This window comes from Petaurus breviceps, unplaced genomic scaffold, assembly GCF_028583685.1.
Source record: "Petaurus breviceps papuanus isolate PSGF00001 unplaced genomic scaffold, PetGlider_PUasm1.0 154, whole genome shotgun sequence".
Classification (NCBI taxonomy): Eukaryota; Metazoa; Chordata; class Mammalia; order Diprotodontia; family Petauridae; genus Petaurus; species Petaurus breviceps.
Genome location: NW_027185715.1, coordinates 2214798 through 2227562, shown reverse-complemented (window position 1 = coordinate 2227562; position 12765 = coordinate 2214798). Strand labels below are relative to the sequence as shown.

Genomic DNA, 12765 nt, shown 5'->3' with positions numbered 1-12765 from the left:
CCTCCCCTGAAAATAAGCCCTCTGGTGTTTTTCTGTCCAAAAAAATTCTAAGACAGTGTCTTATTATTGGGGAAACACGGTACATAGACATATGTAACCATGTCTTATGTGTGTGAGGGTATCAAATGTAATTCTTCCCAGGCTCTATCCTCTAGAGACTTTTTTTTAAAGCAATTGGGGTTAAGTAACTTGCTCAAGGTTACACAGCCAGGTATTTCATCATGGATGCTAAGTGTCTGAGCCCAGATTCGATCCCCAGGTCATCCGGACACTGGGGCCAGTGCTCTTACTCACTGTGCTACCTGGCCGCCCCAAAATATTTTTTCTTTTTTTTGTAGGGGCAATTGGGGTTAAGTGACTTGCCCAAGGTCACACTATTAATAATTGTTAAGTGTCTGAGGCCGGATTTGAACTCAGGTCCTCCTGACTCCAGTGCCAGTGCTCTATTCACTGCACCACCTAGCTGACCCTCTCTAGAGACTTTCAATGATGGTGCCATTTTCTCTGAAATTTCCCTGAATCCCAGGTGAAAATGATCTCTCCCTCATCAAAATTTCCCCAACATTTCTGGATTTTGTCTTTACATTTATATAATTCTCCCTTGTATTAGTTATTTGGTGTATGTGACTTCCCTTCCCCCCATCAGGATTGCAAACTCAATGATAAGTCCTGCATCCTTATTTATCTTTGTTTATCTGCGTGTATGTGTGTGTGTGTTATCTCTGTATATGTGTTGGGTAGCAAAAGTAAGGATCCATATATTAGGGTCCACATATTGCTAAACAATGTAAATATACTGAAATGTTACTATGATGTTATAAGAAATGATAAATATTATAAAAGCAGAAAAGCTGGGGAAGACATATGAAAAAAAAGTGAAACTAGAAGAACTAGAGAAGCCATAGACACAGACACATGTGCTGTAAAACTATAATGACCCAAGCCTGGCCCCAGATACCAAGGAGAAAACACCTCCCTGCTTCTTTGCAGACATGGGGGTTATGGGTACAAAATACTACAAATATTATCAGACTTTTTAATATGTTGGTTAGTTTTGCTGAGCAACATTTTTTATCCTTTTAATTCCTCTTTCTGGGAGAGGGAAGGATACATTGGGAAGTGTTAATGTAAAATCAAGCTCACTACTAATTTATATTTTAAATACATTTTTCTTGAATATTTTGTTAAACTAAAGGAATTCAGGCAGGAGACTAGGAGAGCATTAAACATTGTAGAATGTTAGAACCAGAAGGTACATTAGCATACAACAGCCTTCTAGTTTTCTGACATCCGTGGACTTTAAGTGGTTTGCCCAAAGCTGTACAAGAAATAGCAAAGTTTGAACCCAGATCTAGACTCCCAGCTTAGTGATATTCTTTCAACTAAACCACGCTCCTTACCTTTCCAAGGTTCACCCCTTTTCCCACCTCCCCCCATCTTGAATGGGCAAGACACATTCATGTAAATTCACCTTGTACCTATGCAAACATGCACATCCATTACCATAAAGTGTTGTGGGCATCAATTTGGCACAGTACCCACTGGGACCACAATAAAAATCAAGATAAAAACAGTCCTATAACACAAACACACATACCACACATGGATGTGATTGCAAGGCATCATAAATCAGGGTGATTTTTTACTTCACTATGCATATGCACACCCAAGTAGATAAGGTAGGATCTGTCTGAATAAAGACATGTGACAAGAGACCCAATTCACTCTTTCCTGGAGTACAAAGATTCTCCTTCCATTTGTGAGGCTAAGACTGAGGCAAGACACCCCCCCCCAAAAGCTACAGGCATTTACTGCCCCAAGTTCCAAGAAAAAGAAAGCCTTAGTAAGAAATGAAAACTAGCCCTCTACTTATCCCACAAAGTGAGGTTCATACCTTGGGAAGACCCTGAAATAGGTACCACTTCTCCTGGCCACCTCACCTGAGGGACGAAGTTGATAATCATCTTTTCCCATATTCACTTTTTAAACTCTTCAAACAGTATATGGGAGATGAAGCAAGTGAAGGGAAGTTGGTTAGAAATGGAGATTATGGAGAATGGTGGTGATTTTAGGATGACAGGTTTTACGGTTTGAATAGACCTTAAAGATCATTTTACCCTGTTCATTTCTTCGAGCTGATTTCTTCTAATGACCACATAAGAAAATGCTTCCAATCAACTCATTTTCCAGCCTATCCTTCACACATTTGTCTTTTCACACTTGGAGTTAGAGTAGAGGAAATGTTTGCTGGAGGGGGCATTGTTTGAAATCAGGGGTGACAGAATAGGGGAAGGATAGAAAACAAAGATCCTATACATGTTGAAATGACTTGAGAAATGTGCACATTATTTAGAGAGACTTATACAAATGAGCAGAATGGGCTTGGTCCTGCTAGGATCATGGTCTATTTGACCTAACTCTGGTCTATTCTGTTTCAAATCATTTCCACCATCAATTCCCAAGTCCCCTAGACTCACAGAATCTTTATTCTCAGCCCTCTTAGTTGTTTCTCCCTTTCCAGAATAAGCTTCATCTGGGAAGGAGTGAGGGAAGGAAAGAAGGAAGAAAAAAGGAGGTGGGGAGGGAGGGATTGGAATGGCAAGGATAGGAAGAGCAGGGCCAGGTGGTGTACAGACAAAGTATGCAAAGTTGCTAATAGGAAAGGTTATGAGTGTGTGTGCAAGTTTCTGAATGAATGTGTCCATTATGTGAAACTGAATGTGTAAAGCTGTAAGCTGATATACAAGGCTGTAAGTGTGGAAGATTGAATGTAGGAGACTTGTTAGTTAATGGTTGAAGACATCATCTGTTCCAGACTACACCCAAGATAATTTCTGCCCTCCTTTCCCATAACCAACACTAGGCATTGGCCTTCACATTAAGGCGTCACCCTTCACCTGGTTGAGGAATCCTGGCCAGAGCTGCTTGGTGGCCTACATGACAACACTAGAGGGGGTGTGAGGGAGGTGCAGAACTCAGTGCTGTCTCAGGCTGTGGGCCAGGAAGTGAGACTGACAGACAAACGGAAGGGCGGTTGGAAGCCAGGAGCACGGCTCCTTCTTGGGTTAGTAACTGTGGGCATGGGTCGGGGGGCCAGAGGGAGCTAGCTGCTAGCCTGGCCAGAGGGGCCTGGGTATGATGCAAGCCCAGAGGCAGTTGGCTACAGCTGCAGTAAAGGCAGAAGTCAGAAGGCATGAGGCTGCCAAGCGGCACCTGAACCAGCTCAAAAAGTTGACAAAGAAGGTGAATGATCCACAGCTTCGGGAAGACATCAAGACCTCATTGGACAATCTTAGAGGTGAGAGTGGACCTTGGGCCCAAAGTGAGAGTATTTGAGGATCTGAAAGGGGGGGGGGGGCTTCAACCTATTCAGATTTCATGGGTGAATTAACCACTTCCTCATCTCCCTGTACAAAAAGGGACTGGTGAAGGAGTCCTGGTAAGGTTGGAAGTGGAGTGAGGTTGGAAGAAGCCCCATTTGTCTCTCTGTCTTTAACTCCAGTAAGTGGTCACTAATGAGACGACTTTCAGTAGTGGGAAAACAGGAACAGTAGCTGCTGGGGGGGGGGGGGAGGGGGAAGGTAATTGTGAGTGATCCAATCCCTTACCTAGAGAGACAGGGACGGGAAGAGGCTTGTGGTGAGAGGAATTCTGGGGCATGATCATCTGATTCCCAAGTTCATTCCCAGTACCCACCTGCTGAACCACAGCCAGAGAGACAAATATATGTGTACATATACACACATCCTTAGACATGCATATTATGGCATATTTAGACAGTCATACACAGAGTCTTAGATATCCAGAAACACTCTAGTCATAGACATACATGCTTGCCAATCTAGAGACCCCCCACCTTCTTGTCTTCCGTCACTTTTCTTCAATAGTCTCTTGTTCCTGTCTCCCCACCCCTGCTTCCGATCCACCTCATTAGCACTATTACAGCAAGCAATGACAACACAGGGAGGAAGTGTTGCCATAGCAACACCATCTGCCACATCCTTCTGCCCCTTTTCACCCCCAAATCCTGTGGTGGGGGCCTCCAGTGGGAGAAAGACTTAGGTCCGAGTTAGTTAAGTCACCTACACAGCTCCACACTACTTCCATCAACAGAATTTGGCCCTTTGGGCTCAAAGATCTCTAACCTCCACATTTGGAGTATCAAAGAGCTAACCAAGTTTAGGCTAGAATGGGGGTGGGGGCAGGATAGAGGGGAGTAAAGTGGAAACCAGCATTAAGCTTCACCCCACCTCTAATTTACCTCATTTTTTCCTATTCTCAACTGTCTTCCTATGTGGTTTCTGGTGTCTAGAGGAGATGAGGGCTACTTTACTCAAGATCCTTTCCCCAACATCATCTTTCTAGAGCTTAAATTATAGAAAATGGGGGGAAAGCAGGAGGAAAATCTACTACCCCCATGTTTCCCACTGAGTGATTGCTTTTTCCATTGTTGCTGTCCCTGGTGGCCCCTGGGTGGTGAGGATACTGCTATTTCCCCTCCACCCATCACATTTCCATGGGGCCACAGTTGGTGTATTCCAGTGACAGGCTTAGGGGCTTCAGGTTAGAGTGAGTTAGAGAGTAAGTATATTCCCCAGGGACATTCTAGACACTCTGCTGAGTGAGGACTGGTATGCCTAGTCAGGACTTTAAGCTCTGCCTTCTTCAGGAGAGAAGGGAGGGGTTTTGAGTGGATTGTTATGGTAATAAACAGGCTCTGCTCAAGAGGAAGAAGGAAAGACATCTCTTCGGAGGCTCCCTTCTATGAAATTACCTGGTGACCTCAAGAACTGGGATGTGACAGTCCCTTAGAGATAATTGTACCTATTATACAGAAGGAGAAACTGAGGGCCAGGGATAGGAAAACAGGACAGAGGTGACAAGTCGGCTACCCCCATTCTCTGCAGAGACAATCACAGAAAGACCCAGGTGTTCAGACGCCCGTGTCCAGGAGAGGGCGACATCTCGGTTCCTCCAAGACCTTTTGTAAAGATGGGGGAAGCCGACCCCTAGGTTGGGCGCTGAGGGAGGTCGGGTACAAGAGTAGCTCAGAGAACAAATCCCCACCACCACCAACCTGGTCCCCGTTTAGTTCCCCACCCGGGCCCCGCTTGCCGACGGCTCCTGCCTCCAAGAGCCGCCCACGGCAACTCTTATTATAGCCCAGGCTGCGTCAGGGGGAGGGAGAGAAAAGAAAGGAAAATGGGGAGAATGTTTGCTTCTCAGGGTTCGGAGGAGGGGTCTGGAGAGGCTACGTCCAGTCCATGCTCCACCTCGCCCCAAGGCCAGTGCCTTGTTCCGAGGCACCAACACGATAAAGGGAGGCCGGGGTTACCCACCTGTATCCCTTTTCTAGGAAGGATATGAATCCCCTGATTTAGGGTACCAGGAGATTTGTAGACACCCCTCTACCCTACCCCCATTCGCCTGCCCTTACAAAAAAAGTCAACACATCAATGGAAAATGGGAACCCGAGAGTTCTCAGTTCCCACTCCCTCGGTGAATCGCCATCTACCTGACAAAAGCACCTGTGTACACTCCTACATTGTTGGGGAGCAGTACTGAGGCGGGGTTTCCCTCACCCCAACTTTTTCCTCAACAAACCGTTCTTTCCCCTTCTCCAGAGGCCCCCTTTGGCGCTCCTGCCTTCCACTGATCCCTCTTCCCTCATTATTCCCGCTGTTTCCCGGGTACTTTCGGAGCCATGGTTGCCATGGATACAGGATGCATTTTTGTGAGAGTGGAGGGGTGTAAAGCCTCAGATCTACACCCTCCTCTCCGCCCGGGAGTCTTTGATTCACTGGAATCCTGGTGTCCCCTCTCCGCCGCCCCCTACCTTCCGCCAAACAACTCGGTACCCTGTTCAGTCTCCTCGGGGGAGCGGGGAACTCGGGATTCCAAGATCACTCCAGGACGGGCACTGGGCAGTCGTAGCCTACCTCTCGGGGGTGAAAGGGAATGGGGGACTCAGCGTAGGAATCAGCCCTATATACCCCCTCTAGTGAGGGAGGATAACTGAAATCCTAGTTCGGCTCGAGGTGTGAGGGTCTCTTAGGAGGGCAGGGTTGAGAGGCTTCCGAACTTCTTTCTTCAAAGAAACCCCCCAGAATTATCAAATTGGCAGAACTGGTGCTTCTCCCGGTTGTAGCTACTGCCCTTCCACCTACATTCATGAACCCCTTTCACCACGTCCCAGTTGCTCTAGGGAAAAGCGGGGGGCGATGACAGTCTGCTTCAATCCAGTCCGGGATTTGGGATGGAAATCCAGTCCGGGATTTTGGAGGGAAATCCAGCTCTGGATTTCGCATCGTCCATTTAGACAGCCGGGCTGGTGTGTGTGTATGTGTGTGTGGTGGGAAGGTGGGGGGGAGATTTGGTTGGGAGGGGGGGGCGGCAGGGGGCCGCCTCCTCCTCAGTGTGAGGGGAGCGCCCGGATACATCGCGCATCCGGACCGAGCCGAGCCCGGTGAACCCCCCCGAACCCCCGGACCCTCGCCTATACCCCAAACCCCTCCCTCCCCCAGACCCTCCGGCCCCCATCATCCTCCTGCATCCTCCTGCATCCTCCCCCCCCACGCCTTCTCATTACATCTCCATCCTGCATCCTATCCTCCCTGCGCCCCCGCGTATCCTCCGCATTTCCCTCACCTCTTGCATCCCCTTCCTCTGAACCCCACCCCCAGTCCCTCTCCCCTACTCTTCATCCTCTACCCTTCTTCCCCTAAGCACACCCCAACCCCTCAAACCTCATCGCCCCCGCACTCCATCTCTTCGGCCTCCCCCCTTCCCTGGCATTCCTGTTTCCCCCACATCGCCTATTTGCCCTGTCTACCCCCTCCTACTCTCTCAAGCCTCCCCCTTCAAGACCCCATCTCTGCTTCCCCTTACGGGTTGGGGGATGTGAGGTTACGCCCTCGCCTCCTGAGAGCCGCACTAAAGGTCCCGGGCCTCGGAAAGGGTTGGGGGTGCAGGGTGGGGGGCATGGAGAGGAGGAGCCCTGTGTGATGGGAGGGGGGCGCTCTTGGAATAGGCGGAGGCGGCGGGGACCTAGGAGCCTGGGCGGGGGTTGAGCGGGGGACTGAGTCCAGCGACGAGCACGCAGAGCTACCCCATGGCCGGGCCTCCCTGAGCCAATTTGGGGGAAGCCCCCTCCCCACCCCAGCCCGGGGGTTTCGGGGCCCCATGAGCCGGGGTGCGGGCGCGCTTCAGCGCCGGACAACCACCTACCTCATCTCGCTGACCCTGGTCAAGCTTGAGTCTGTGCCTCCACCGCCTCCCTCACCATCAGGGGCTGGGGCCCCGATAGTCAGGGCACCAGAGGGGGGAGAACCTGGTAGCCCTCGGGGAGCAGATGAGACCGGCAAGAAGCGGCAGGAACGTCTCTTCCACCGGCAAGATGCTCTGTGGATCAGCACCAGTAGCGCGGGGGCAGGGACAGAGACCCTTTCCCTGTCCCCTGCTCCAGCCAGCCCAGCCTGTCCGGTCTCCCCTGCTCCGGGTCGCCGCCTCTCCCTTTGGGCCGCCCCTCCTGTACCCCCGCTCTCCGGGGGACTGAGCCCGGATCCCAAACCTGGAGGGGGCTCCACTTCTTCCCGGCGCCCACTACTCAGCAGCCCAAGCTGGGGGGGACCGGAGCCAGAGAGCCGGGGTGGGGGGTGCGTCCCAGGCTCCTCTTCTCCCCACCCCGGCACCGGCAACCGTCGACTCAAGGTGGCGCCCCCCCCACCTGCCCCCAAGCCTTGCAAGACGGTAACCACGAGTGGGGGCAAAGCTGGAGGAGGAAAGACCGCAGGGAGTCGCCTATCGTGGCCAGAGAGCGAGGGCAAGCCGCGGGTCAAGGGGTCAAAGAGCAGTGCTGGGGCCGGAGCCCCAGCCGGAGTTGGGACTGGCGTCGGAGCAGGTGCTGCAGCCGGACAAGGGGCTGGAGCCCGAGGAAAGTTGTCCCCGAGAAAAGGCAAGAGTAAGACGCTGGACAACAGTGACTTGCACCCTGGGCAGCCCGCTGGCTCTCCTCCTCCTCAAGCGGCCCCGGCAACTCCAGCTGCCTCTCCAGCAGCCTCTGCCACCTCCCCTGGGCTTCCCCCGGGGCCTGCACCTCCTATCACTCTGGAGCCTCCTGCTCCTGGGCTGAAACGGGGCCGGGAGGGGGGTCGTGCCTCCACCCGGGACCGTAAGATGCTCAAATTCATCAGTGGCATCTTCACCAAGAGTACCGGGGGACCCCCAGGTCCAGGGCCATCTCCTGGACCCTCAGGCCTCACCTCCAGCAGCGGGTCCCGGGAGCTGCTGGCTGTAGAGCTTCGAGCCTCCCCGAGTGAGTAAGGCCAAGGAAAGCTAGGGGGGAGGGGAATAATTGAACAGCAGGGCCTAAAGGGTGTCAGGGCTAGGACCTCAGTGTAAAAGCTTTGTACACCTAAAAGACATATAAATGTCAGTTATTATCATTCTAACTCTCTAGCACAACCTGTAAGAGAAGCTGAAATGGGAGTGAAGGCCTGAGGGAAAGAGACTGGCCTTTAGGGACACCTGGGCTCCTGCTTACTACTTGATGACCTCTGGGTGTTTAACCATACCTGGAAAGATGCAACAGGACTCACTGGTTGTCCTTTGAAGACTAGGGGGAATGGGAGAGGGAGTTTGAGTAAGGGGGAGTGGCCAGCTTCTGTGTCTGGCTATAGGTCCCAGGGAGAGTGAATCAAGCCTGCTGGGAAAATGTGTCCTTGGTCAGGGTGAGAATTAGCAGTCATTTGCAGATTCCCTCAGGAAGTCAGGCATCCCTGATTCCAGTTTTTGTGTTACTTAGGACAGAGAAAAGGGACTACATGTGTTATTTTTTTAACCCCCAAAGGGAATTTGGTGGAAGATGGGGAAGAGGAGAACTGGGAGGAGGTCTGTGATCCTGTGTACTTGGTGCCAGCAGTCTCCACAGCTAGTTTGCAGGCAGCCACTCGCCTGTGCAGGTCCTCCTGGGTAGGGTAACAGGCGAGTGAGATGGCAGGGATTTTGTCTTTTGCTCGACATCCTAGAAGCAGAAGGAGGAGGGGAGGGGAAGTGTGTGGGCTGAAACTACTGGATATTTAACTGCAAAACTGTAGGGGGTAGAGAGCTAGAGGAGAAGGTGGGATGTGATGGGGGGAGTCTCACTTCCCACTTACCCTCCCCCCTTCCACTAAGAGTCAAGTTCAGATCAGCTGGGGTCCTGACTCAGTGAGTCAGGAGTCATGGGGAACTGCCTAGAAGTTGATGCTCTGGTTGTATTTGTTGTGTTTTTAGCTTTGGCTTTATTGGACATGAGATGTAGGGGAGGGGCAGAGTGGGTCTGTTCTCTCTCCTGGGAGGCTGTCGGGGAGCGGGGGTGGTGGCCCGGAGTTTGGCTCCGGAGCTGTTAGGAGCAGATGGCTTCAGATCCCACTGCAGCTGCTCCACCCTGGGAACGTCCGGGCCTCCAGTGTCAGGCTGTCAGACACAGGGGACTAGACAGGAGCAAAGGATCTGAGGGGACGGGGATGGAAGAAGCTTCCCAAAGTCCTTTTCCTGTAGCACCTTGCTGTAGCTCACAACTGGAAAGGGTTGATGCTCCCTGTTCCCCCTGAACTTCCTTCCCCAATTTGTTACTGGGTTTCTGACCTGGCCAAACCCTAAAGGGATGAGAAAGAGGGCCAATTTTAGGAGGGTGATGGTCCCCACACCCCCTGAACTTCCTCTCTCTAAATTGCTACTGAGATTCTGACCTGGCCAAACCCTAGAGGGATGAGAAAGAGGGCAAATTTTAGGAGGGTGATGGTCCCCACACCCCCTGAACTTCCTCTCTCCAAATTGCTACTGAGATTCGGACCTGGCCAAACCCTAGAGGGATGAGAAAGTGGACAGATTTTTAAAGGGCCTTAGTTCTTTCCTATCAGTTAAGTTTGGAAAATATTGCAGAAATCTACTACCTGGAGTCTGACCTGTGCATGTGATCCTGAAAGGGGGAGGGATTTTAATCACCCTCATTACTATCATTGCAAGCCTCAGTTTCCCTTCTCTAGGAAATGGAGGTTGAGAGGTTCTCCCATTCCTCTTCAGCTTCCATCCTCTACTCAATCCCTGAACCTAACCTCAAGCTCTGTCTTCCCTTGGAATCAACCCCACCCCATCACATTGTAAACCTTCTGGACCCTCCTGGTCCTCCTCTTAGAGAAGGGGCTATCCTGCCCTTAGGAGGCACGAGTTCTTCTGAGCTGGGATGTGGGGGGACACACAGTTGGGGATGTGCTTTAAGGGAGATGCCAATGTGAAGTATTTTTGTCTCTCTGGTTCTGTTGCTAAGCAACCTCTGAGCGGCAGCAACAGCTGTGGGGAAAGCAAGCTTGATGGGGGCGGAGTGTGGACCACTGTCTTAGCATCTTATTCCCTAGCTTTTTCAACTCAAGTGAAGTGACCCATCCTTAAAGGGGGGGGGGAGAAGAGGGGAGAGTGGGAAGGCAGAAAGGTATGGAAATTTGCCTGCATGTGTGTGTGTATATGTGTGTTGCTGAAATGCTCACTCTTTCATTTCCGTATGGGCTTTCTCCATCAGGTCTGGAAGGCCAGACCTAAACTTCTCCTATCCTCTCTCTTCTTTCAGAAGCTGTGGTCAATAGCCAGGAATGGACTTTGAGCCGATCAATCCCTGAACTCCGTTTGGTATGTGAACCAGTATAATTGACTGTAGAAAAGTCTGTTCCAAGTTTTGCTCTCTCTCCCATTATATTCTCAGCCAATGCCTCTCCTTTCTTTCTATGAAGATGAGGAATGATGGATTGTGATTCTTCAGAGTCCCTCCCTTCATAGCCCTATATTGTCAGTCCATATCACTTCATCTTTTTCTTCTCCTGCCTAGCAGTTCCCATTCAGTTTCTCTTCCTTTCTTCCTATTCTTTTCTCTTCCCACCTCCAGACCTCTCCTCATTTTAGTATCTCCTCAGCCTTTTCCTTAAATAAGGTCTTCTACAGTCCAGAACTTGAAACCTGAAGCAATATTCGAAGTGGTTTGAGAGTGGTTATCTCTTGCTCTCCATTTCCTTGAAATAATTAGAGACTCCATTTTATTGGTGTTTCTTTATGTCAAGTCTACTTTGATCCTTGAATAATTTTCTGCTCTTAAGATCACAGACTCTCAGAGTTGGAAGGGCTCTTATCTAGTTCAGCCCATATCTGAATAGGAGTCCCCTCTACAACACTCCCACTATAGAATCATGTCATATTAACATTGGCAAGAAGCTTAGACATAATCTAGTCCAATAAACTCATTCTACAGATGAAGAAACTGAGGTCCAAAGAAATGGAATCATTTGCCCAAGGTCATATAGCTTCCAAGTGGTGGAGCCAAGACTCACACTCAGGCCTTTTAACTCCAAGTCAGTCTCCACTTTGGACTCCAGCAGCCCTTCTGCTACACCATGCTGCTCTCTAGAGTTCTCTGCATGCCTTCCCCCAGGCTCTTATCCAGTCTCCACATTGTCCCTCCTTTCATGATTGGCCTCTGCCAATCATTTCAGTTTCAACGAGGATGACATTCTCCCGTCATTCCAGATCCCAAGACTGTCTTCTTAATCTCTTTGGTCTTGTTTCACCTGTGACTTCAGATCACTTCCTTGTTCACAGGGTGTACTGGGTGATGCCAGGAGTGGGAAGTCATCGCTCATTCACAGATTCCTGACTGGTTCTTACCAGGTGCTAGAGAAGACAGAGAGTGAGTCCTTGGGAATTGAAAGGGATTGAGTAGGGAAAGGGAATCAATAAATCTTTGATTCAAACAAAACTATGGGACCTTCCCCACTGCCATGATACTGAAGTATGTACAACTTGTGTGTGTGTGTTACAACAATTTCCCTCCTAATAATCTTGGACAGGTGAGCAGCATAAGAAGGAGATGTTGGTAGATGGTCAAAGTCATCTGCTGCTGATCCGAGAGGAAGCAGGGGCACCAGATGCCAAGGTGAATGGGGAAGAGAAAGCAGAGAGGAGACTGGGTAGTGGTCAGACTTCTGGGAAAGCAAAGTTGAGGGGCAGGCTTTAGTGGGAGGGAAGGGATAATTTTTTCCTTGCTTCAATCCTTCCCAGTTCTCAAACGTGGTAGAGTCTTGAGAGTTATAAGGAAGGATTCCTCTTTCTGTCTGCTCCCTCATTTGTCTCTCTTCATCTAGTTTTCAGGCTGGGCAGATGCTGTCATTTTCGTCTTCAGCCTGGAGGATGAGAACAGTTTCCAGGCTGTGAGTCGTCTCCACGTGCAATTAAACTCCCTTCGTGGGGAGAGCCGGGGGGGTCTGGCCCTAGCGCTTGTGGGGACACAAGGTAAGGAGGCGCTGAGGAAAGGGCAGGCCTGGAGGGGAAGAACAGAGGAATCCTAAGTAGTTACTTGATGTAGAGAGAGGTGTAGCCAGGAGAGAAAACTTAGGAGAAACATGATAGATGTCTTCAAGTATTTAAAGGGCTGTCATGTAGAAGAGATAATAGGCTTAGTCTGCTTGGCTCTAGAGGATAGAACTGAGAGTAATGAGAGAAAGCAGCAGAAGACAGAATTCAGCTCAATAGGAAGAAAAACTTCTGGGGTGGCTAGGTGGTGCAGTGAATAGAGCAGTGGCCCTGGAGTCAGGAGAACCTGAATTCAAATCTGACCTCAGACACTTAACAATTACTAGCTGTGTGACCTTGGGCAAGTCACTTAAGCCCAATTACACTCCAAAAAGAAGAAAGAAAGGAAGAAAGAAAGAAAGAAAGAAAGAAAGAAAGAAAGAAAGAAAG

The 12765-nt window shown here is 50.1% G+C and overlaps 1 protein-coding gene across 4 annotated transcripts in view; it reads left to right on the top strand.

The window, feature by feature from the left end:
• Window positions 1-3004: 3004 nt before the first annotated feature.
• AGAP2 (ArfGAP with GTPase domain, ankyrin repeat and PH domain 2) overlaps window positions 3005-12765 on the top strand; it is a 17142-nt gene continuing 7381 nt past the window's right edge. For 3 of the 4 annotated variants that reach the window (XM_069080342.1, XM_069080351.1, XM_069080335.1), the window contains exons 1-5: window positions 7047-8314; window positions 10607-10665; window positions 11626-11713; window positions 11874-11959; window positions 12168-12315. In XM_069080342.1, coding sequence (XP_068936443.1) covers window positions 7183-8314; window positions 10607-10665; window positions 11626-11713; window positions 11874-11959; window positions 12168-12315 — 1513 coding nt within the window. In that variant the 5' untranslated portion in view covers window positions 7047-7182. Of the gene's footprint in view, window positions 3299-7046; window positions 8315-10606; window positions 10666-11625; window positions 11714-11873; window positions 11960-12167; window positions 12316-12765 lie in introns of those variants that run through there. The other variant, XM_069080360.1, reaches the window with a different exon arrangement.